Consider the following 23721-nt stretch of genomic DNA (forward strand, 5'->3'; position numbering starts at 1 on the left):
TCCATATCTATTTTTGGATTTTGTTTCTGGACATACCAGGATAGCCTCCTGCTCAAAGTTTCTTCCTTTCTTCATTTCTTCTTCATTTATGAGTTAAATTATCTAAGGACAGTCAGTTTAGTACTTGTTTTGAAGGATTAGAGTTGCCTCAAGCCCCAGTACTCCCCTAGTAGCTGAGCAGAGAGGATTTTTTTAGAGGTGCTGGAAGAAGGAATAAAGATGTTGTTATCATGTAGTGTAGTACACAAATGCCTCAGAACTATAGATCAGTTAGTTTTCTCAATTGCATTTATCAATGTAAGTCCTATGAGCTATACTTTTAACTTCTTTTCAGGTTACTTGTTTGAACTAAATTGTTTGAAATTGAGATCTGTAGATCCCAATCGAGATCTATGCTTTCATGTTTGAAATTGCAATAGTTCAAATTGTCTGTTTTAGCACATAACGAAGCTTTGTCACACTAATCTTAAGTAGTGCTGTTGCAATTTCAGATTCAAATTCTATGAAATGTAGGATCTGTAGTACTGAAAACATTTTTAGTTTTTTATTATGCTATTATATGATTCTTCGTATTATGTTTCAGTCAGTGGAATTATTAAGCATAAATCTGGTTGGAGCTAGTTTATGGCTTTCGGTTTTTTCTTTTAATTTTTGTTATGAACTCCTTCTTTCCCCCCCCAGATTTCTCAACAGTTTTTCCTGTCTGGCAGACACATGAATTTGAGGAGTGGAAACTCTTTAAGGGGAGAGAATAAGCTGGAGCAAAAGCTGTATCTTATTCTCAAAACTTGTTTTGTTTTTCTTGATTCTCACTGCCCCCTTCCTTTTACCTCTACACTTTCTAAATGCCCATGTTATCTGGTTGAACACATTTGTGAAAGCATAAAACTGATATAGAAGGTTAGATTTTGTAGTTCAAATGAATGATTTCTTAATAAAATATTTGTTGTTACATGTGTGATAGTTTGCCATATCTCTTGCAGACCTACATTACTCCAAGTGCTGCTATATTTAAAGCAGAAGAGGTTGGTGAAGAAACAGAGGCTATGCTAAACAACATGAGAGTTTATGGAACATGTATTATCATTCTTATGGCCATAGTAGTTTTTGTGGGAGTAAAGTATGTCAACAAACTTGCTCTGGTCTTCCTTGCCTGTGTGATTCTTTCCATCATTGCCATATATGCTGGAGTTATTAAGACTGCTTTTGACCCACCCGACTTTCCGTAAGTGTGTGGGTTGTTTAAAAGAAAAAAAATGTGGGGAGGGATAGCTACTGTAACCATTTTAAGCTTATATATTTTAATATAAGCTTTAATATTTTAAGCTAAGCTTCAAAATACAAGCACACTAGCCTCAATGGTGGGTTTAAGGGGTTTAGGCACTGATATGCTTATTTGTTATTCTGAGTTACATATCTGAATCTTTCTCTCATTTTTCATGAGACATGATACTCTAGAAAATGTTCTTTGGTGCTTAAAATTACTAGCTGTTATTCCACCCACACCTAAAGAATAAAAAGGTGGGTTTTGCTGACAGTAAATATAGCTGCTTTATCTAAACTAAAAACTTATAAAGTAAAAACTTCAAGAAAACATGGTAGCTATGAACCAGCGTTATGAAAGAAATATACTTTCAAACTTTCTGTGTTATGAGGAAATTTTTGAAACTTCCATGTCTCCCTTCTTAAAAATGAGACATTACAGTGTTAAATTCACTTGTGTTTGTGAAGGCTTATTGTTAATAAAATAAAATTTTATTATTGTCACACATGACGTTACTTGTCAACACCTTCAATTTGTTCAGCTCCTTAGCTCACTAGGAGTTGTTGCTTTACTCCAGTTATCAGTATGTGAGTTGCATTTTTGTGCATCTTTTTCTGTTTAAAGAGAAAACAAGGTTATATTGCTGAAAACATTAGTGAATAGGTTGATAACTTCAGTCCTGCATGACACTTCATAACAAGAGTTATCTTTTGCTCTATGATTGTTGCAGATTCTGTAGCACTTTGAAGTGTGGGTAATTGTATTACAAATGGAGTATTAAAGTAGTATTTATGGACTGTTTTATAACATGATACTGTCCTCACTTGAAAAAATAAGTGTGATCAAAAATTCTGACACATATCTGAATGAAACTTAAATTTCTTACAAGCTGTAACTTCCAGTGGGGAAATAGTTAAATCTTTTAATCACCTATACAAGTAAAAGAGAGTTTATCTGGATATATAGCATGGGTAAGAGTGACAATCAAGTTCCTGGAAACCTTATATGAGGCTGCTGCTGTGATATAATATTGTATGGGGTGAAAAAATATAAAGAAAGGTTTTTTCCCAATAAATATAATTTTTTACACTTATAATCTTCCTCAAAATTAGAAACTTAATTGCGGTCTTAATTTATGGTAAGGCTGATCTGATGGTAAACTGGTCATCAAAAAAACCCAACTTCCACTTAGCTGGTGAGTTAGGTTGATACCACCAACTTCCATTTAGTTTGGCCATTGTATAGGTGGTAAAGTAGTTTACTTAATGATCTCTCAGTTGAGTCAAACTGAAAGAAGCTTCCATTGGTTGAATCAATTGGCCTTGCTCCTATAGGGTCACCAAAATTAGTAGTAATTAAAAAAAATGATCAAGTGGCAAGATGATCTCTTTAGCAACAGCTTTCTGTTAAACCTGTTCAGCTTAAATGTGAAGCCATACCTTGAAGCTGTACTGGTGTCCTGTACTCTTCCTATGGCATCTACTTTTAATTGCATACAGAAACAGGATATTGCACTAGGGCAGTGTTCTGCTTGACGTCATATACTTGTTCTAATGCCAAGTGGTATGTTTTTGCTGTTTGTTATCAGCTTCTTAACTAAGCTCCTTCAGAAATGCTACATGTGCTCTATGTGATTTTTGACTTATCTGCCTAACCTACATGGGATTTTTTTTAATATGCCTTCTTTTGTCTTCATGTATCATTTGATTATTAAGCAAACCTGGAATAGAGATCTCCTAAACATCTTTTGTGTAGTTTAGCAAAGAAATATTCCATGATCCATAATACTCTTTGCTGGTAGGAATTTGCTTTTGACAAACTCTTCTGACTTTTCTAATTTTCTTTCATTCCTGAAAGAAATTATTTGCTTCCCGATACATGATTCTTCAATTTGTACTCCCATCAGTGTTTTAGAATTCTGCTGTTTACCTTTCCTGGCTTATTTCCTACCTTTTGGATTGTAATATTTTCAAGGATCATCTGAAGTTTTTATTTGCTAGAAAAGGGAATGGTCTACTTGCCTATTATTACTCTCATATTTTCTTGGTTAGACTCATCTTAATATTAAGTATATAAAGTATTACTTAATTTCCCTTCTTTCTTGTAGGACTGAGTGAATCATGATCTCTGTTGTTTAGTCAAGCTGCTTAAATTGATTATATTTTCTAAAGAAATCAGAAAGCAAAATAGCTTTTAACACCTTAAAGTAGAAATATTTGATCCACGTTTTAAAGGTTATTGATGGTAGTTTTAGATGTAGAAACTATGGACGGTTTTGTTAGGTTTTAGATAGTGTGAATAAGAGGTTTCTGAAGAAGTCTGAAAGACATAAAATGCCTTAATGCACACCCTATATTAAAGGATCACTGATTTTATTTTTCTTTTTTGTAGTATCTGTCTCCTTGGAAACCGTACATTGTCAAAACGCAGCTTTGATGTCTGTGCCAAATTTACTGAAAGCAATAATGAAACAAAGACTACACCTTTGTGGCGCCTATTCTGTGACAGCTCATTGCTTAATGCTACATGTGATGAGTACTTTCGTCTCAATAATGTAACAGAAATTCAAGGGATTCCAGGAATAATGAGTGGAGTTCTAATTGGTAAGTTGAAAAGCACAATGATTTAAAAATTTTTGGATGTTAATTATTTTGCTGATAGCTTGTTAGTATTGTAGTGGTCTAATCTGTCACTACTTCTTTACCTCCAATCTGTTGCTGTGAAAGATTGCTACCTTGAGCATGCTTCTTCCTATAAAATTTTCATCTGATTTTAGAAGCTTAATATCAAGGGCTTTAATTTGGGGGTCATTGGATTTTTTAGGCACTCTTTCAAAAGCCACTGTTCAATCAAAAAGAAAAAGGTAGTGAAGTGCTTCTCACAGCTATTTTTTTAAAGTGTTTGGCTCCTCTGTATGCCAGATACACATTTCAATAAACCATCCATTAATACATTTTTAAACTCTCCTGAGGGAGAACTTGTTTTCAGTTTACAGCTGGCGCAATAGGGAATGAAGTCCGGTGTCCTGTCCAATGTGTATAGCAAGTTAGTGATTGATTTTGAGAAAAGCAGCCTACAAAGTGTATAGGTTTTTCTTCTGCTCTCATTTCTGTTCAGTTGTGACAGCTTGGAATTCTAATTGCACAGTCATAAGATTAATCTTGAACATGTAATGGATTCTACTGTACCTGCACAAATAACATTTCTGAGAATGAAATGGATGTTTTGATAACTCTCCCCTGCTTTCTCTTAAAATAAGGTTTGATTTATATAAATATGCAATGTTACCTACACAGGGACACGAGGCAATCACTACTGCCATAGTAATTCAGTTTAAAATACCAAATATAAAGTGTAGAAGTACATAAAAAGATAGTAAATGAAACATAGGCTTCTCTGAATGTAAATTTGTGTGTTTAAAAAAATAATGTTCTTAATGAAAAATGAAATTATTTCTGTTTTGAAATGTTTTTTACAAGAAATGTGACTTAGAGTTTGTTCTCTGCATTTTAAAATTTACCGTATGCATATCTACAATTTTTTCTAAATATTTTTGCATTTCCTGCTCCAACTCAGAAGATAACTGTATGCTTTTTTTTTTTTTTTTTTGCTACTCTGTAAGATTTATACTGTTCTTTTGCTTTTGGAGGTTTCAGGCTGAGCCCTGATTTTTCTTGTTTTGGAAAAATATGCTTTTGTTCTGTTCATTGTTTTGTTCACTGTTTAGTATTTATTTGATCTAGCAATCTTGTATAAAAGTACATTTTGCTAGTTTACTCTCACGTGATGCTAAGGTCTCTAAAGACCATTAGGAGTCTGCTGAAAGCTCAGTGTGAGGGATATACTTTCCAGTGTTCATTGCTTGTTCTTTAGCTGTAGTGAATTTCATCAATTGCATTATGTTTATTTACTGAGTCTAATATGATTTTTTTCTAGTTCTTTACAGTTGGTTTTGCTTCTACAACTTTAATTTAATTGAGTATTGCCAATAAGCTTTCTCGTCTTGCTACTAGCTCACTTTTTCAGGCTGTTTGAGTGGGCTGGATAGCACTGGTTAAATACTGCTGCTCATCCTTATAGAAGCTTACTGGTGGCTCTTCTGCATTACAAAACTACTTAGATTAACTTTTACCTGCTGTTTTCTGTCTTTGAACTGTTTTATCCATGGCTACTATAGATTCCCTGGGTGAGGAATATTTCAAAAATATTGGAAATACAAGTGGACTGATTTAAGTGGATCACCTTCATTTAAGTTTCCCTCAAGGGATTTGAATACTTCTGACTATTTTCTTTTACAAAAACTTAGTTGAGGCTTCACCGGTTCCTCAAAACTCAAGAAAATAGATGCTGTTTTTTTCAGAACTCAAAGATACACCCATATGTTTACTATCTCTTATCAATTGCTGTTGTTGCCATGTTCATGTGCAGATACTACTTGTGAATCTTCCGTTTCTGTGTATCTCTGAAACACTTTTAAAGAAAAAAGTTTGTGTTACATTTGTCCTTGGGCAGCAATACAATTTCACATCAACCTCAGGTCCTTCAGTATTCTTGGATGTTTCAAGCTGAGTACTGATTGTTCTACTTTTGGAAATACATGCTCTGCTTCTATTCACTGAGTAACATTTCTTTGAACAAGAACCACTCTAACAACCACTATTGCAGTGTCACGTAGTGCTAGAACAGAGGTGTCCTGCTTGCTGAATGTGAGCACACATTCTGGTACCTAGTGTAAGCTTGAGCTTGACTGGCAGAGATTTCTCAGGGAGGGTTTTCCTCCACTCAGTGACTGTTCTGCATTGTATGTAGGCTTTGGAGCTGCAGGCTCTGCACATTAAAGATTTGTGAGCTGTAAGTGGAAGTACTCAGATACCCTGACTGTGTGTGCTGAGTCCTCACACTATTTACTAGGCACGCATATACAGAAAGTATGAATCTCTTATACACCTTCTGTGAATGTTACCTTAACAATAATAAATCATTCTACAAATGGCTGACCAAATATGCCTGTAACCCTAACGATATCGGTATAATTTGCAAATAGCTTTAATCAGCATCGTTCTGCTTCATGGTAGCATGCTGGTCTGATGCATTGTACCAGTCTTGTGTATGTCCTAAATGTTGCTAGACGAGCCTCAGCAATCCATAAATGGTCCTAGAAGGGACAAACGTCTGGACTCTTCTGAAAAGTGATTCTTTTTTCTCATCCTAACTTTCAAGTCCACTTGGATTATCACTTGTGGGAAAATGAGTATGGAAAAACTCTATGTGACATGTTATGAAATGGGAAAATAATTTCTATTTAACAAAATATCTAAGCTAATTTTTCCCACTCATGGTGGCATGAACAGTTCCACAATTAAATTGTACATGTTGGAGTGGTTGGGCCATTGTCAGTCTGGTGTCACGCTAAATAAAGGACACAAGGTCTTTGTTAAGTATTTAAGTGGTTTTGAATTGCTTTTTTGGACTTTCCTTTATGCTCTACAGGAAGTAGATGCTAATGTAGAGATCTTGACTTATTTTACATCACTCCTCAAATCTTTGTGAAAATTCCTGAAATGTCCAATTCTCTTAATTCCTTAACTCTTCTTATGGCTTCAGTCTTATCTCTAGATGAGGTTATTACTCCTCTTCATTTGATTGAACTAACACACATATTCTGTAGCAATTAATACTTACTTTTAATCTTTATTTTGCTGTCTCTTATGTTTCTCATGCATACTTCCATATATGCTTACCAATTGTAAGGTTTCTGTTATGAATCTGGATAGGTGTATCCTCTCTTTGGTAACTTATGGTTCAAAGTCAGTCTCATAAAAAAGTTACTCAAGGTAACTTTTTGCTATTTTGGAGGCTTAGAATACTGTACTTAAATTCCCTAAAGTTGTGCAGGATGGCTAGAAATTGGCTATTTGATCATCCTGGCAGTCCATGACAATTGTTTATTTCTGTGCTGTAAAATCCTTTTTGTTCTTGACAGGGTGGGAGAGCATCTACTTTGTTTCCTCACATGTGGTAGGATAACTTGTCTTATTTTAAAATCAGTGTTGGATGTTCCCACAGTCTTGTCAAGGTGCCCAACCAGTGTTCCCACAAATGTAAACTCTCACAAGTTACTGTTCTTTGATCCTCAGTCGTCTTCAAACATCCCTAGTTTGCTGGGGAATTTAAACCACATTCTGCTGGGGTTTTTTTGCTTATCAGTGATCTTCTGAAGTCTGGCTACATTGCTTTTGTCACCATGTGGAAATCCTTCACCATGAACAGCTGAATCCTGAAGTGTTGTTCAGGATTATTCTGTATAGTAGGTCTCAAAGAACTCAAGTTACTGTTAAGTAGCATTTCTTCCTTGTACTGGTCCTCAAAATACAAGAACAAGAAATATTAGTGTATGCTAAGATTGCCTGAACCTGGAGATAATTTCCTTATTTTTTGACAATACATTCTGATAATACATCTGTATGCCTGTGCAAATGTAAGTGGACATTCTACAAATATATTAGCATTTAATTCTATAACTAAATTTTTCTTTAAGAGAAGAGAAAATTTTGTATGATGCATCTCATACACTACTGAATTTTTACTGGCATACAGTGGGAATATCCATCCATTAAAATTGGTATTAATCATGTTGGGAAACATAATGATTTTTGAGTAAGAAAAGGCATCTGATTAATAAGATTTTAATTCTCACTACTTGATATCCTGAAACAGCGAGATGACACTGACTTCTGTTTTTCCCCTCCCTTACAGATAATCTCTGGAGTACCTATTCAGAAAAAGGATCAATAGTTGAGAAAAAAGATCAGCCATCCATTGCTGGATCAGAAGAGACAAAAATGGGTGGACTCCCTTATGTTTTTACAGACATCATGACCTACTTCACAATGCTAGTAGGGATTTATTTCCCATCTGTGACAGGTAATACAACTATTTTTCTTGAGTGAGGATGTGTACTTATAGCTGGAAAAAGAATACTTTTCACATGTGTAACTGTTTATTGGGGACATACGATGTTGCTACTCTGTGTGTCTGAGGTTATGTACCTAAAACTTTCTGGTGCTAGGGAGACATAGCTGGTGGTTGATTACTTTAGGAGGTTATAGGACTTAAACAAGAAATCAGTTTAAGGACTATTTTCTATGTCTGGAAAGAAAGCAAAAACCTCATGTGTTACTAAATGTTTATTCAAAATAAGTTTCATACCTTTATAATACTTAAATCTTCAAAGGCATGAGAGAACAGTTTAATATTAAAGTGACTGTTTCAGATATTCAAGCTGTTAATTGCGTGGGATGTGTTCAAATGTCCACTATTTTTTTTGACACTGTAACAGTTATAACTTTTTTGTCAAGCTTGATTTCATTTTCCTCCGCTCACACTTGACTAAAACAACCAGACACATTTTTCTTCAAAAGTCCCAGCTTGAAGCAATTGTAATATCAAGTAACAGAATGGAACTCCCAAGTGGAAGTAATACTAAGTCGAAGTGTCCCTTTGTATTTTTATTTGAACCCCACTGTTCCCATTTCTTTACTTCAGACTCTTTTATCAACATTTCATCATATCTGAACCAGTGGTTAGAGTATCATTCCATGGAGTTTCGCAATGGTTTTTCCACTGGAACATCTTGACATTAGCTTCCATGTTTTTGCCTCCAACAGTCAGATCAATTCTAGAAAAGATGGCAGAATTAGTCAGTTATTGTATATTTTTTTCCCCTCCCATCACAGTATGTGCTAGAAAATACTTCTGTTCTCTTGTTATGTTGAAACAGGGATGTGTACATGTGATTTTTCTAACCATTCTTTGTTCTTGCCTGCTTCTTTCTTTCTTTTGTTTCTGTGTTTTTATTCTTTAGTTTATTGATTTGCTTGCATATCTTATGATGGTCTGTTTAGTAAAAAGTTAGTGCATTTGGTCACACTAGGTAAAATTGCTAAGTCCCTGTTAGTTTATAACATCCATCCCAAATATTTTGCTACTTCTTTGTCGTGGTTTTGCTCTGGGTCAATTTGCTCTCACATCCCCTACACAATTACTATTGGTTGAGAGAAGGTTTATGCAGACAAAAGAGACTGGATTTGGGAAAATAATATGAACATTTATTACTAACAAGCTAAAACTAAAGAGCTATATCTACAACAGTTCTGCTTAAATAAAAGTACTATACAGAAATACTTCTCCCCCCTTTATATCAGTCCAAGGAGGAAAAGCAGTCTCATTCTCCATTCTCGGAGCTCCAGCTCTCTTTAATAACTCTGCAGCACTCTTGTTGCAGCTGGAACTCTCTCTCCTTCTCTGTGTCGGCCTCCAGGGCTGGGCCTACCCCCATCCTGGGCTAAGACTGGAGGCTGGGGCTTACCCAGGTCCTGAAGGTTTTTCCTTCCATGGTCTTGCAAGGGGACACCTGCCTACCATGGATCTTCTTCCACGGGGTTACAGGGGATAATGGCTTATGAGTCTGCCCTGTTTTCCTGTGGAGGTCCCTTCCCATGGGGTAACAGTCCTTGATAGACCTCTCCCACATGGGTCTAGCATGGATCCCACACATGAATCCCAACATCCTTACCGAACTTGTTTTCTGCTCTGGTGTAAGGCGCTCTCTCTCTCTCTCTCTCGGTCACAAATCTTCAGCAGCAGCATGGATCTTTCACACAGATCCCAAGCTTACCCGAGCCGTCTTTCGCTCTGGCGTAAGTCTTGTTTTTCTCAGGGTAACAAATCTTCAACAGGACTCTGCCTTATCTCAGTCCTTTTTATGAAGTCTTAGCTTCCTCATGCAACTTACTCTAGTGTAGGCTCCTCCACGAGCAACATGGGGGTCTTCTCACCCCAACAAACTTTTACAGGTGGCAGGGATTACTTTTCAGTCTTTTCCCTGATGAAGGGAGAGAGCGAAAGGGAAAGAAGCAGCGCCCCCTTTTAACTTCTCTCTCCTCTAGCTGCCAGCTTTGACTTTGGACACTCCGATATCTCTTTGCTGGAATTCCTTCTGCAGCGTTTCTTGTCCAGACTCTTCTCTAAAGTTTTTTTTTTTCTTCACTCTCTTACAAGAGAGAAAGGGGGGCTTCAGTGCCACACCTGCCCCCGGCCCAGGGCCAGGTGAGGAGGGGGCCTGGCCCTCCTCAGGCCCGCTGCCTCTTCTACATGGCTGCTGCCCCTAATTTTAACTGCGCTATCACCCTTCTCTTCCGTTTTCTTAAAGATGTAATTAGCAAAGGCGTTACTGAGAGTTTTAATTGGTTTCTTGTCCGGAAATCCACCTGGAGAAAACCATTCTCAGTCCCAGGGGCTGGCCGGCTGGGCAAAACCACGACATTCTTATATTTCTTCATTTCAATAATGATTCTGAGGTTATAGTTGAAAAATATTTTTAAATTTTTTTAATCTGCCTTTTTACTGACCTTTATAGGATTTGTTCATTCAACAGTGGGTAGCAACACAAATTTCTGAATAAAACGAAAGTATAAGTTGAGGATTTGTGCAGGATTATAATATACTACTGCAGTCTGCTTCATTGATAATCCTGTGTTAAATCAGGCTTAAAATTAAATGTTCTTGTTCTATTAGTTATTTCCATGGATTTCTGTTAATAGTTTTTATGACATATACATTTAATCTCTTTTTAAGGCATTATGGCAGGTTCAAACAGATCTGGAGACCTAAAGGATGCTCAGAAATCTATTCCTACTGGAACAATTTTGGCTATTTCAACCACATCTTTTATTTGTATCCTTTATGATGTGACTGTTTTCTAGTCTACATTCTGTAGGTATAACAGTATAGGTTTTTCATTGGAAAATCATTAGAGTTGCCTGAGTATAAAATGAATTAAATCTAACCTGAAAAGAAGTATTTTATATTTGTATATTTGTAATATAAATATTACTTATAGAAATTGTTAAAATATCTCAAATTATATCCTATATTCTACTAGCTTCAAATTCCAAGATATAATTGACAAGTGTTGTAGATGTTTTTAGCATCATGCTTCAGTTGGCAGATTATTGTTATATTCAGTATAATCAAATCTTGAACCAAACAACCAGCAACAGAAATTTTTGTTCCTTCAAAACCTAGAGGACACAAATGCTTACTTATTTATATGAGGAACAACCTGTTCTGTTGTGTGATGTATGAACTGGCTACTTTCAGTACTTCACAAATCAACTGTGTATCAAATACAGTCATAGAGAACATAAACTAAAACATTGTAGTAGAGAAGAACTAAAAAAACCAAACACATACTTCATTATCATGAGCATTTTCATTTCACACCTAGGTGAAAAATAGTGTGTTTTCTCTATGTATTTGCCTATAATGTAATCTTCCTTCAGTCTCAGTTACAGATCTCTCCTGTATAGTGTTGTTTGGTGCCTGCATAGAAGGTGTGATACTAAGAGATAAGTAAGTCGTATTCAACTTCTAATTTTACAGGGAGTATATATGATCATGGGTTATATTAATTGAATTTTTAATTACTCTTCTGTGAAATATCTATGTCATATATATTTCTTTTGCTTTGATTAAAACTGGAGGGAAAGTCTAACCTGAGATGGCTGCAAAAATGAGTCAGGTTATCAGGCTGTATCCTTTTGAAAAGCAGAAGCAGAATCTAAGATAAATGTTTGAAGCGGAACCAGCTTAATAAAATGTTCTTGATAAAGAATATTGTAATTACTATTTGCAGAGCTGATGGGTGGGGATAAGAGGACTGGTATTACTTTGGGAGAAGTAATATGCTCCTGAGGAACAAAGACAAGAAAAAAAATTAAGTTACACGACAAGAAGAGTTTATGAGACTGCAGTGCACCATCAGACCTGTAACTCCCATTGGATGTATTTTTGTTTTAAAGATCAGTTGTAGATCAAGAGTCATGTCAATTTTCAACCATGCAATTGCCTAATGACATTTAAGGCACAATACAAAGCATGAAGAGAATAAAAATAATGGAGATTAGTATGAACAGAATCTCCAAATTTTGGTAAATTTCTCCATTAGGAGAAGCTGAGTTGACTAAGATGAAACTTTTGTTTCAGGTTTCACAGTTGTTTTCTTGCTGGTGTCTGGTTCTCTTTGCTTTTGGTGATAAAGAAGTGGCATTGGGTTATTGTTTGAAGGTTGATGGAGTTGATGCTGTGACAACTTATTTCATTAGTCTAGAAGGAAAACTATAAGTTAAAAGCTGGATTCTATTCAAAACTAGTACAAGAAGCAGCAAGGGATCATGATAGGCTTTTGACACTGCATCTCATAGCATCCTTCTAGGCAAATTCAAGAAATGTGTGTCAGATGAGTGGACAGTGTGGTGGATTGAGAACTGGCTGAATGGCAGATCACAGAGGGGTCGTGATCAATGGCAGAGTCTAATTGGAGACCTGTCACTAGTGGTGCTCCTCATGTTTCTATACTGGGCCCAGTATTGTTTAACTTGTTCATCAGTGATGTGGTTGAAGGGGTAGAGAGCCTCCTTAGTAAGTTCATTGAAGATACAAAACTAGGAGGAGTGGCTGATACTTCAGAGGGCTGTGCGGCCTTTGAGAGGGACCTTGACAGGTTGGAGAGATGGGCAGAGAAGAACCTTCTGAAATTTATCAAGGCCAAATTCAGGCTCCTGTACCTGAGAGGAATAACCCCAGGTACTAGTACTAGGGGCTGACTTCTGGAAGGTAGTTTCTCCTTTGCAGAGAAGGACCTGGGAGTCCCAGTGGACAACAAACTGCCCATGATCTAGAAGTGTGCCCTTGGCCAACAGAATCCGGGGATGCATTCGGAAGAGCATTGCCAGCAGGTTGAGGGAGGTGACCTGTCCCCTCTACTCAGCTCTGGTGTGGCACATCTGGAGTACTGTGTCCATTTCTGGGCTCCTCAGTAAAAGAGAGATATGGAGCTTCTGGAGCAGGTCCAGCTACAAAGTTCATCAAGGGACTGGAGCATCTCTCTTATGAGAAAAGGCTGAGTGAGTTGGGCCTGTTCCCCCTTGAAAGAAACAACTGAGAGAGGACCTCATCGATGTCTGTAAGTATCTAAACGAGAGGTGCCAAGAAAATGGAGCCAGGCTCTTCTTGGTGGTGTCAGACAATAGGATGAGAGGCAATGGGTAGAAACTGATGCACTGAAGTTCCATATGAATATGAGGAAGAATTTCTTTACTGTGTGGGTGATCATGCACTGAAACAGATTGCCCAGAGAGGTTGTGGAGTTTCCCTCACTGGAGATATTCAAGAACTGTCTGGTCGCAATCCTGTGTTGTGTACTCTAGGACGATCCTGCTTGAGCTGGGAGGTTGGACTAGATGGCCTACTGTGGTTCCTTCCAATCTGACCCATTCTGTGATTCCATGATTTTTACTTTAAAATGGTGTTGCTTCATCAATAAAAATATCTGATATGTTTTTCTTCTAAGTAGATATAAAAACTGAATCAAACTGCCTAAGAAATAGTAAATAAATTCTGAAATTAGAAATTAAAGGAGAGCTAATATCTATAAACTCACATTTTTGAAAGTAACATATTTGAAATTTACTGGGACAGGGGAGTGTGGAATTTTGCAAGCTCTGATCTTTCACTAGAGTAGTTTACCTTGTAGCAGGAGCTTTGAATCTGTGAACTTTCGTTTACAGTGCTGCCAGTTCTTGTTTGGCTTGTTTGGCTGAAATCCAGTGTAACAGTAAAGTTTTTTTAGTTTTGTTTAAAGACTGTTTTTTGTGTTTTTTTTTTTTTTCTCTGTTATGGTGGTTATATCTGCAATGGGAAAAAGTAGATTGTACATCTTTCAGTGTTTCTTTCATCTCTTCAAGTTATTCCTACCTTGTGTCTAATTAAATCACAAGCATTAGAATTTGAATTAAGAATAAATGTGCAGTTGATATAAATGTTATCAGAGAAGTATATTTTTTCCTCCTGTAATTTTGAACATGTGATTTCATCTTTTTCCATCTGCTGAAAATGGTATGTAGTCACGCATCCAGGCTTGGGCATATGCAATAATTTGGACACTGGCTTATTATGTTAACTTTGTTGTTGTGTTTTGTCGCGGTTGGGGTGGGAACGACACACAGCTTCAGGAAACCAGGAACTCTTTGTTGCAGCAACTGCAGCTACTTTTATACAGTTTTCGGTGACACATGTACACGCACAATTGGTTTGTCAGTAACATAAATAACTCACAATTGGACATACATCTGCGCATGTCTAATAACAATGAGTCAGCATTCCTGACAGGAATTCTGTGTCGCAGTCTTTTTTGTCCATGGCTGACACCCTGCCAGGCATAGACGTTCCATCTTCGATTTCTCAGCTACACAGAGACCCCAGAACCAGCTGGGCTCTCCCATAGTGTTTCTTGACCCTGTTTTAAAAGCAGGTCTGAAAGAGAGAAAGCATTTAATTTTTCTTTGTCTGTCAACTTTTTCTTTTCTTTAGTGTTTGGTTTTTTTTTTTAAATCTGAAAAAATTGGGAAAAAATATTATGGTATTGCAGTGTAGATAGTCTTAATAGGGATTTTGGTTGCTTCCTGACAAAAGTAAGATGAACTACAAGAAGCGTACTTGCTTTTAAAACAAAAATGTCAGTTTGAAAGGGGGTTGAGTGAGGAATTGCCGTTTGTTTGTTTACTCAAGTCATCCATAAATAGCATAAAGTTAAGTTACATGACAAGAAAAAAAAATTAGAAACAGGGAAGTAGTATTACATGGGATAATCAAGACTAATGAAAGCACCTCTTCCTGACTTCTACCCATTTATTTGCCATAGTAATTTAAAAATTGCATCAGGTAGCACAAGAGTCAGAAGATGCGCAAAACTTCGGATGGTTGTGTCTAATAATTTCTCTAGTTACTTGTCTGTATGTCAGTGTCACACTGTTAAAAGGAAAGGCTATTTGTTTTGTGAATCACCTGCTTATGCCCCAGGTTATACCTGTATACATTTTATTACTTGTAGAACAGACTCTATTTCCTAGCTGTCACAAGAATCTGTAAGATACATATGTGCATACTCTTGCTATTGCTGTTAATTCTGTAAAGTTTGCCAAAATACCTGATAATGGCTGCATGTCTGCTTAGAGGCAGCACCCAGTGTGAAGCAATTATAATGTTTTATTTTTAATAACAGAATAAAGAGAGATTGCTTGGTTGGAAAATCCTACAGTTCATACTGTAACATGGTGTTTATTGTTAAAATTTCTGTTGTCCAAAAGATTGAAATATGGGCACTGAAACTATAGTAAAAGTTATTTTAATGCTTAGTGATTTTTTTAAAATTATTTTTGTTTCTCCTCTTCTTTCCCAAGGTTTGGAGAAGCAGTTAATGGAAATCTAGTGGTTGGTACACTGGCCTGGCCTTCTCCATGGGTTATTGTGATTGGTTCATTCTTTTCAACGTGTGGTGCTGGTCTCCAGAGTCTCACTGGTGCACCCCGTCTATTGCAGGCCATTGCAAGAGATGGCATTGTACCATTTATTCAAGTGAGATTTGTTTTTGTCTTTACAGTGCTTCAAATGTGCCTTCTATTTTGACCAATAAAAAGAGGCGTAATTTCTGCTGTTTTTATGGAACCGTGAGGAAAAGATTTGGAGCTCGGTTCTGTTTGGGTACGATAATAGATGAGGCTATTGTAGGGCAAAGTTGAAGCTTCAATATTTTTGTGCAATGCAATTTAATTATATTTGTTTTTACACATAAAGTTAGTAGTTACAAACTGAGAATACAAGCCTTCTATAAATAAAAATAAATGAACTAAGATGCAACTAACAACTAAACTTCTTGACTCCTGGCTGTGTTTACAACTTGTATTTGTGAACAGAGTTGATCTCATCTCACCGTGGAACTGCATAATACTTCTCATGTCATAGAGATACAATTCTAATTTTTATTCATTTTTATAAGCTAAATAGAGTCAACAAAGATGTAACAATAGAATTCTATCCCATGACTCCAAACATCAAGCTTTTTCCAACATCTCTGAGCATGTTTTAAAAAGAAATAAATCAGATTTTTCTTGAAGTGAGGGAACTGGCAAACAAAAGAGGAGGAGAGAATTCTTGCTGGGCTGCTTCTGTAAAACTTAGATGACTAGACTTGAGTTAAAAATAAATAAATAAATAAAACTCCAAAAAAGAATAGTGTCTAGAGAGCAAAGCTGTGATCTCTGTGGAGAAGTTTGAAAGCTTACCTCAAGCCTTGCAAGACTATCTGTATCTGTAACAGAAAGTAAATACACTAAGTATGCTTGGCTTGGAGTACTGAGTGGTGTTGGAGTTCGACTTATCAGTGGAAAGGGGATGTAATGCAATAAGTTGTAAATGCTGGGTAGTATTGAGAGAGACAAGCAAAAAAATTCACTTTTACCTGAAGTAAAAATTTGGTACTGAGTGAGAGGATGACACTATGATTGCACCTTATCAGGGTTAGATTTGAAAGGAGTGAAAACTGGAAGGAAAAAATTTGTGGTTTGGAAAGTGAGAGTAAGGGAATCAAAGAGAAACAGGATGTTTAAGGAGAGATTTGAGACTTGAGGTGTGCTTGCAGTTTTGGAGTGGTATGGCTGCTGCATGGACAGGGAAATTAATTCAAGAAGATTAATACAGAAGCAAGAGTATGACATATATAAAAAAATAAACCAAAAGACTTGAAACATGAGCAGAAAAGGGATTTTAATATTATGGTAGGAAAATCGATGGATTACAAGCTTAGAAAGCTAAGGGAAGAAGACAGTATGGAGAATGAATTAGGGCTTCATCTCTGTAATTGACTGGAGGAGTAGGGAGGAGAATAGGTACAGCTGGAACTTGAGGTGAAGCATTTTGCCATCTGTCACCAGTATAGCTGGATGGAATTCTCCACAAAGAAAATTACCACAAACAAAATGATTTTTGGTAGGGCTATATGTAGGATCATAGGTTTATCCAAGTCCTCTTTAAAGGTCAGTATTATTTTCATAAGTACTGAATTGACACCTGATCTCTATGTTACAAAAAATACTGCCCTCAACTATATTAGCTTTTTACTAAGCATAAATCTCTCATGCATACGGATTTTAATTTACTTGAGAATATTTCAATAGCAGCTGTAGTAGGACATTAATGTTACGTAGTCATTGTTTACTTTAGTAAAAATATTTCACATTGGAAATGGGATGTTTTGCAATTTTAGTTTTGGCTTTTCATAGTATAGATGGCATTATTGTCCATTGTAACTAATGACTACTTTCAGTTCCAGTTAGAAGTAAGTAAGTTAGTTCACAGTCTGCACCATAGTTCATAACTGTGTAATGAACAGCTTTCCCTAATCTTACTGTTTACTTGAATTGAACTAGATATTTGGTCACGGAAAAGCAAATGGAGAACCAACTTGGGCTCTGCTCCTCACTGCTGGTATTTGTGAAATAGGAATTTTGATAGCCTCACTGGACAGTGTAGCACCAATTCTTTCAATGTAAGTATCAATGTGGTGGTTTGTGTTCTCAAGTTAAATTGTATTTTATTTTTAAATTAACTAGGTAATTATTTTTCTTGTTTAAATAAAACATGTTAGACTTTGTTTTCTAGCAAATTATATTCCTGTTTGATCCTGTAGGTAATATGAAAAAGCAAAATGTTCTGGCTGGGATTATTTTTCCAGGCACAAAAAACTTTTTATGTGACAGTTTTTGAATGCTAATAAAAATATCTTCAACTTTAAAAGAAATAAGGATTTTAAAATCAAAATTTCTCCTATTTTAGGTCAAGTGCATCTAGTAGAGACAGACAAAACCATTTAATATTTTAGGATATGAACTGAATTTTATTTTACTGACTTTGTCCATAACATAGCACCAAATTAGCTACTATGGAGAAAATTAACTCTGTCCCAGCCAAAAACAATACACCATGATTGTCAGTTATTTGCTATGTTGTCTCTGAAATATTTGTTTGAGGCCCTATATTATGCTAATACACTATTTTGAGGTGTAATATTCTATAAGTATTCTTAATTTATGTCTTTTGTTCTATTGGTCACTGTGAACACCGTGTACAGGAAAATGGGCACTTTCCTACACTTTTTTGGATTGTGTTCACTGTTTTAATGCACATCTGTCTAGTTAATTTCTTACTGGAAAATGCTCTTTTGTTCTTAACAGGTTTTTCCTCATGTGCTATATGTTTGTGAATCTGGCTTGTGCAGTTCAAACACTTTTACGAACTCCCAACTGGAGACCTCGTTTCAAGTATTACCACTGGTAGGGAATATTTCTTCACTCAGAATAGTTAAAAGTAACTATACAGCCCTAAATTGTTGGTTTTATTGCAATAATTAAACAAAATCTCCTTTCTGACTTAAATGAGTTACGATTCATGCACTGAATACTTTAAAAGCAACATTTGTTTTCATGTGTTTGGAATAGTGCTAGTAATAGCATTGATCATGAAAATGTAGCTAATGTAGATGGCTTGTGAAGGGCTTACAGGATGACATTTTATATTGCTTATAAGGCAAGAGACCTATGTGAAAATGAGGATGAAAAACATATAATGTGTCTTTTATATATAAATAACAAGAACTGATGAAAATATTTGGAAAGGTTGAGACAATTTTCATTTTGGTTATGCAAAAAGTATGCAAAACCACAACTTGTACAAAAAACTTTCATTCAATATATTTCAGTTGGCTCATTGATGGTATGATCACTGGTTTTAAAATATGCTTTGGATGTTGCATTTTATAACTGAAGTAGAAAACTTAACAAAGTCAGTAAAGGTCAATAATACTAAAGGTGAGGGTGTGGGTTTGTCTAGTCTTTTTTTTAACGACTTAAGGGTTTAAACATTTCAAACTAAGATTGGGAAACTTCTTGATTTTTTTAAACTGTATGTTAAAAATACATAATTTAATTAATAGTAATTCTGTTGAGAGGTTTTAGTGCTGAAATACCTTAAAACCTAGAATATATAGGAGGTAAGCTGGTGTGATTCTAGGATGTAAGAGTTGCTTATTATTTGAGTGAAAATGAAATGTCACGGTTTTAGCTTTGTAAAAACTTGTTGAATATGCTCAGTAGTCACACACTAGTTTGACACCTAACCCTCCAAATATACATTTGGCAACAATTCCTTTTTGTTTTTCTCAGAGAGATCAGTGAGCTAGCTGATTCACTGTGTGACTACTTACAGCCAAAGCAAGTGTTGGAATGTTTGGCTGGAACTGGAGTGGGATTTTATTTTTTTAAGTGAAAGTAGAGTCTTACAGTAATTCAGGCATGAAAGAGCAGCTGTTGTTCTTTTTAAACAAACTACAAGACTGACATCCTCAAGAACAGGTAGAAAGCATTCCCTTAGTTTATAACTGGACTCGATGCTTGCATGGTACTAAAGAAGTAAACTAAAGGTACCAAAGAAAAGTTGTGTCTGCTGACACTCTTTGTCAATATAGTGAAAGCTAGCTCTAATTTGGAAAGTGGGTGAAAAGTAATTTGGGGTGTTGTATGTGACTAGAAGTATACACAAAACTGTCCATTCTAAGGTGATTTACATTAATCTTTGATAGTAGTGTGGGCAAACCAGGCATACAGATTTTAGTCTGAAAATGCTTCTGTAATTTTTTCAGTTTATTCTTTCTTTATAGCCTTCTCTTCTTTATTCTCTTCCACTCTCTTGTATTAATGCCTAACAGACAGGCCACAACAGAAGTGAAGAATAGAACTGATGAGTCAAATTGAATTTAAAGTAATCAACTATTTTTGCTGGAAGAAACAATGTTGTTTATTACTGTTTGAAATTTTTTTAGCTTAAATTCAAATCATCAGTAAGTAAGTGATAGTATTATGTTTTGAAACTGACCTTATTTGGTACTGATAGAGTTTCATCACTGATTTGTTATATCTAATTCAGTTGTATTATTTGTGTCACACAAAGGTTCAGAATGTGTTTTTTTTTGTAATAATCTGAAATTGGGACAGTATATTTTTACATTTATAGTAACTATAAAATGACCTCTGAAGAAGAAAGGCCTTTCTGGAAGTTAACTTAAATAAGAAATTGACTTTGTAGAACGTTTGCATGCCTATTTAAAAAAATGGAAAAAAATGGTTTCTTTTAGGACTCTTTCATTCCTGGGGATGAGTTTATGTCTTGCCTTGATGTTCATTTGCTCTTGGTACTATGCTTTGATTGCCATGCTAATCGCAGGATGTATATACAAATACATAGAATATAGAGGGTAAGACCATATATCTTATTTATTCTATATTTAATATCTTAACAATCAGCAAAAAGCACTTTTGTATAAAATAGATACAACTGAACTAATACAATTCAGACTATTCCTTGAAACAAGGTAAGATTCTATCTCTGTTAAGTGTTGTAATTTTTAGATCCTAATTCCTTTGGAAACTCTTTTTCAAACTTCTCAATAGCCAGAACTAATTGAAATAAGACCCAATAAGGCTGGGAAACTGTCATTGGAGCAGAGATGATGGTGTAAAGTTTTGGTACTTAAAGAACATCACCTCTCAATATCAAGTAGCTACTATTACAGCTACTACTACTGTTACATTATAGTTATTTTGTGCTGAAGCTCAAACTCTACTTTTTTTGTGTGTGGACTTTAGCACTTTTTAGATTTAATCTTACTGAACCATAAAGAGAATCCACTGAAAATTACCTGTTTTCTGAGGGCTTAGATAATCTTTAAATTGCAGTATTGCATTTGAGACAGCTCACAGCTGTAGGAAATGCTGAGCAAGAAGGAGACTTGAAAAGCATGCTGAGTTCATAACAAAATCAAAACTAAACCAGCAAGCAACACAAACCCCCCACCTAAACAACGTATACAAACACTAGAGGTGTAATGTACATGTTATCCTTTCCAAAGGAAATACACTCTATGCTGAAAAAAAATAGTAAGGTCTTGGAGCAGGAAACTGAAGCAAGGCTGCTTGTTTTGATGATTGATTAAGTGTAGGTCTTAAGTGGATCAGCTGGTATAAATCACTCCCCCTTGTGGATTCTTCATCTTCTAATATCTCCATTTCCAGATTAGATGCTTTCCTGGATTTCTCTATTTAGTGGGTTAACAATAAGGAAATTAGTTTCCCCATTTTAGCAAGGAAGTCAGATCAAATGGTAATAGTTCTGTGTGTGTATATAGGCATGCACATACAGAAAATTTTACATACTTCCAAATTTGTATACAGGCTCTACAAATGTTGGCACATATTAGGACATTTACCTTGTAGAAAGAGATGCTTTGCTAGAGGTAGTAGAGTTCAGTGAGAATTCATTAATTCATAAGTGGGAGGGTGGGCAAGGAGTTGAACCCCTTGTCATAGTAGAACCCACCCTCCTGCCCACTTTCAATCTTCAGTATTCTAATACTGGAATCAAAAGGACTGGAGTTTAAAAAACTAGGGAAGTTTAAAAGTGGGTTAAAAAGGAGGGTGGATGGACCTTTAGGCTTATCTGAGAGAGAAGCTGGGAAGGAAAGGAAGTAGAGAAAGCTGTGGTGGTGTTGAGGGGAAGATAGATTACACTAATCCATTCAAAGTCAAGTTTCACTTATTAATTTTGCTGCTTTAAAACAATTCCTTTTAAGTAGCCTTCACTTATTCATTCTAGTGCTAAAAAGCAACTTAAGTAGCTGTCACAATTACAAAAATGATTTTGAAGTATGAATAAGACCATAGTAAATAAATACTTGAGAAAAAATTCCCTTGAAGGGACCTGGAACTGCTTGGTTAGTCTTCAGTCACCTTGGTTAATCACTTTAAGCACCTTGGTTAGTCTTCAATCTTGATTTAAATTTGCAAGACAATTTTTTTTCATGCATTTATGCAAAAAAAAGTGATCTTTTTTTATGCCCATTAATCCCCACATGAGAAAAAATACTTCCTTTTTATAAATAAATGGGATTCTGTTAATTGAATCTCTTCTGTGTCCTGAAGAGCGGAAAAAGAATGGGGTGATGGAATCCGAGGACTGTCTCTGAACGCAGCTCGCTATGCTTTGCTTCGTGTGGAAGACGGTCCTCCTCACACCAAGAACTGGAGGTAGAGTCCTACACTTTCCAAGGTCACATAATTCTTGAAATATGTAAATGTATTGGGAATACTGCTGGTAAAGCTAGTGGCTGAAGTGAAATTCACCATTAAAATAGAGTTTTAACTTGGGCATGGTGATGATGTCATTGCAATAGTATTTTACTGCAACGGAATGCAGCTTATGGTCAGCATGTAATCAACTTTGCAGGAAATGTGGGCAAACTAACTCCAATTTAAATTCGTGGGGTTGTTGACATGGTTTTCAAAAGTGCAGAATAATTTTAATGTTTGATTATTTATAGATTTTTCAGATCCAAAGGAACAGGTATCCTGGAGTCTCACTGTCTCTATGGAAGAAATGCTGCAGTTCCTTAAGTGTGTTTTTTTTGCTTCTGCATGTGTTCCATCTGAAATACATTGTATAAGTATATGAAGGATCGTTTATTAGTTTAAATCCATTTTTGGGACATTCTTTCTTTTATCTAGCTTTATTCAATAATAACACTTTCTAAATTGCTTAGATATCATTAAAACAAAATCTCACATTTACTGGCCATTTATACATAATGAAGTTAGGTGTCCATTATTTTTGCAGTGTATTTTATTTACTTCTTAAATTATCAGTTTTCTTCAAAGCCAATGTAAAAAATTATTTAACATTTAAAAAACAGAAGGACATTTGCACATTGTCACTTCTGATGAATGTAATGTGATACTTAAATTATAGTCACTGCTCAGTGATGCCAGGTGCATGCACATGCAATGTTCTGTTGCCCTTCAGTGTAATGGCATTATTTTATCATTTGTCTTTGGGACTGATGAACTTGGCATCTCAGAGGCATCAATATAATGTAGTGTTGACATTCCTGTTAAAAATCTGACTGCTCCGGTTATCCTTCTGTTGTGTCAATGTAATTGCTAGAACGGGATGGTCTTGTTACATCTCAAAGTGGCCTAGTTTTGAGGTGGGAAGTATGCTCCAAATCTTCATTGGATAAAGAGAAATGACAGGAAAAGTATGAAATGTTGGTTTGGGAAGAATAAACAGATTGGATATTGATTAAAGGAAATAGAATGCATCCTTATCTAGTTGCCATTGCAACTGAATTTGGGGCACTTATCAGTATAGTTAAGGGGTTGACTGTCCTTTTGGATGGACCTATGCAGGTAGGGGAAAAAGTCAATAAGATCATAAAAATCCAGAAGGGTGTACCTGGCACAGGCATGTCCAGTGGAGTGATACAAGACTGGGAACCTGCTCTGGTGAAAAGAACTCATGGTTCCTGGTAGTAATCCGAGCAGTGTGTCTTGTCAGTGACATACTGGATGGCATCGACAGGAGCATAGACAGTTGTGAAGGATATATGTTGGAAGATAATATTCCTTTTTTTTTCAGCACCCCTTAGAATGAATCTAGAATTTTTAATCCAGGTT

General features: G+C 35.8%; 1 protein-coding gene across 2 annotated transcripts in view; it reads left to right on the forward strand.

Annotated features, from left to right (window-relative positions):
* LOC126635222 (solute carrier family 12 member 7-like) overlaps window positions 1-23721 on the forward strand; it is a 67647-nt gene that overhangs the window by 22470 nt on the left and 21456 nt on the right. For both annotated transcript variants that reach the window (XM_050306262.1, XM_050306255.1), the window contains exons 7-16: window positions 984-1225; window positions 3656-3867; window positions 8021-8188; window positions 10901-10999; window positions 11620-11677; window positions 15565-15739; window positions 17590-17708; window positions 18394-18492; window positions 20349-20468; window positions 22192-22296. In XM_050306262.1, coding sequence (XP_050162219.1) covers window positions 984-1225; window positions 3656-3867; window positions 8021-8188; window positions 10901-10999; window positions 11620-11677; window positions 15565-15739; window positions 17590-17708; window positions 18394-18492; window positions 20349-20468; window positions 22192-22296 — 1397 coding nt within the window. The remainder of the gene's footprint in view (window positions 1-983; window positions 1226-3655; window positions 3868-8020; window positions 8189-10900; window positions 11000-11619; window positions 11678-15564; window positions 15740-17589; window positions 17709-18393; window positions 18493-20348; window positions 20469-22191; window positions 22297-23721) is intronic.

Source organism: Myiozetetes cayanensis, unplaced genomic scaffold (assembly GCF_022539395.1).
Source record: "Myiozetetes cayanensis isolate MyiCay16 unplaced genomic scaffold, myiCay2020 scf1, whole genome shotgun sequence".
In the NCBI taxonomy this organism is placed as follows: domain Eukaryota; kingdom Metazoa; phylum Chordata; class Aves; order Passeriformes; family Tyrannidae; genus Myiozetetes; species Myiozetetes cayanensis.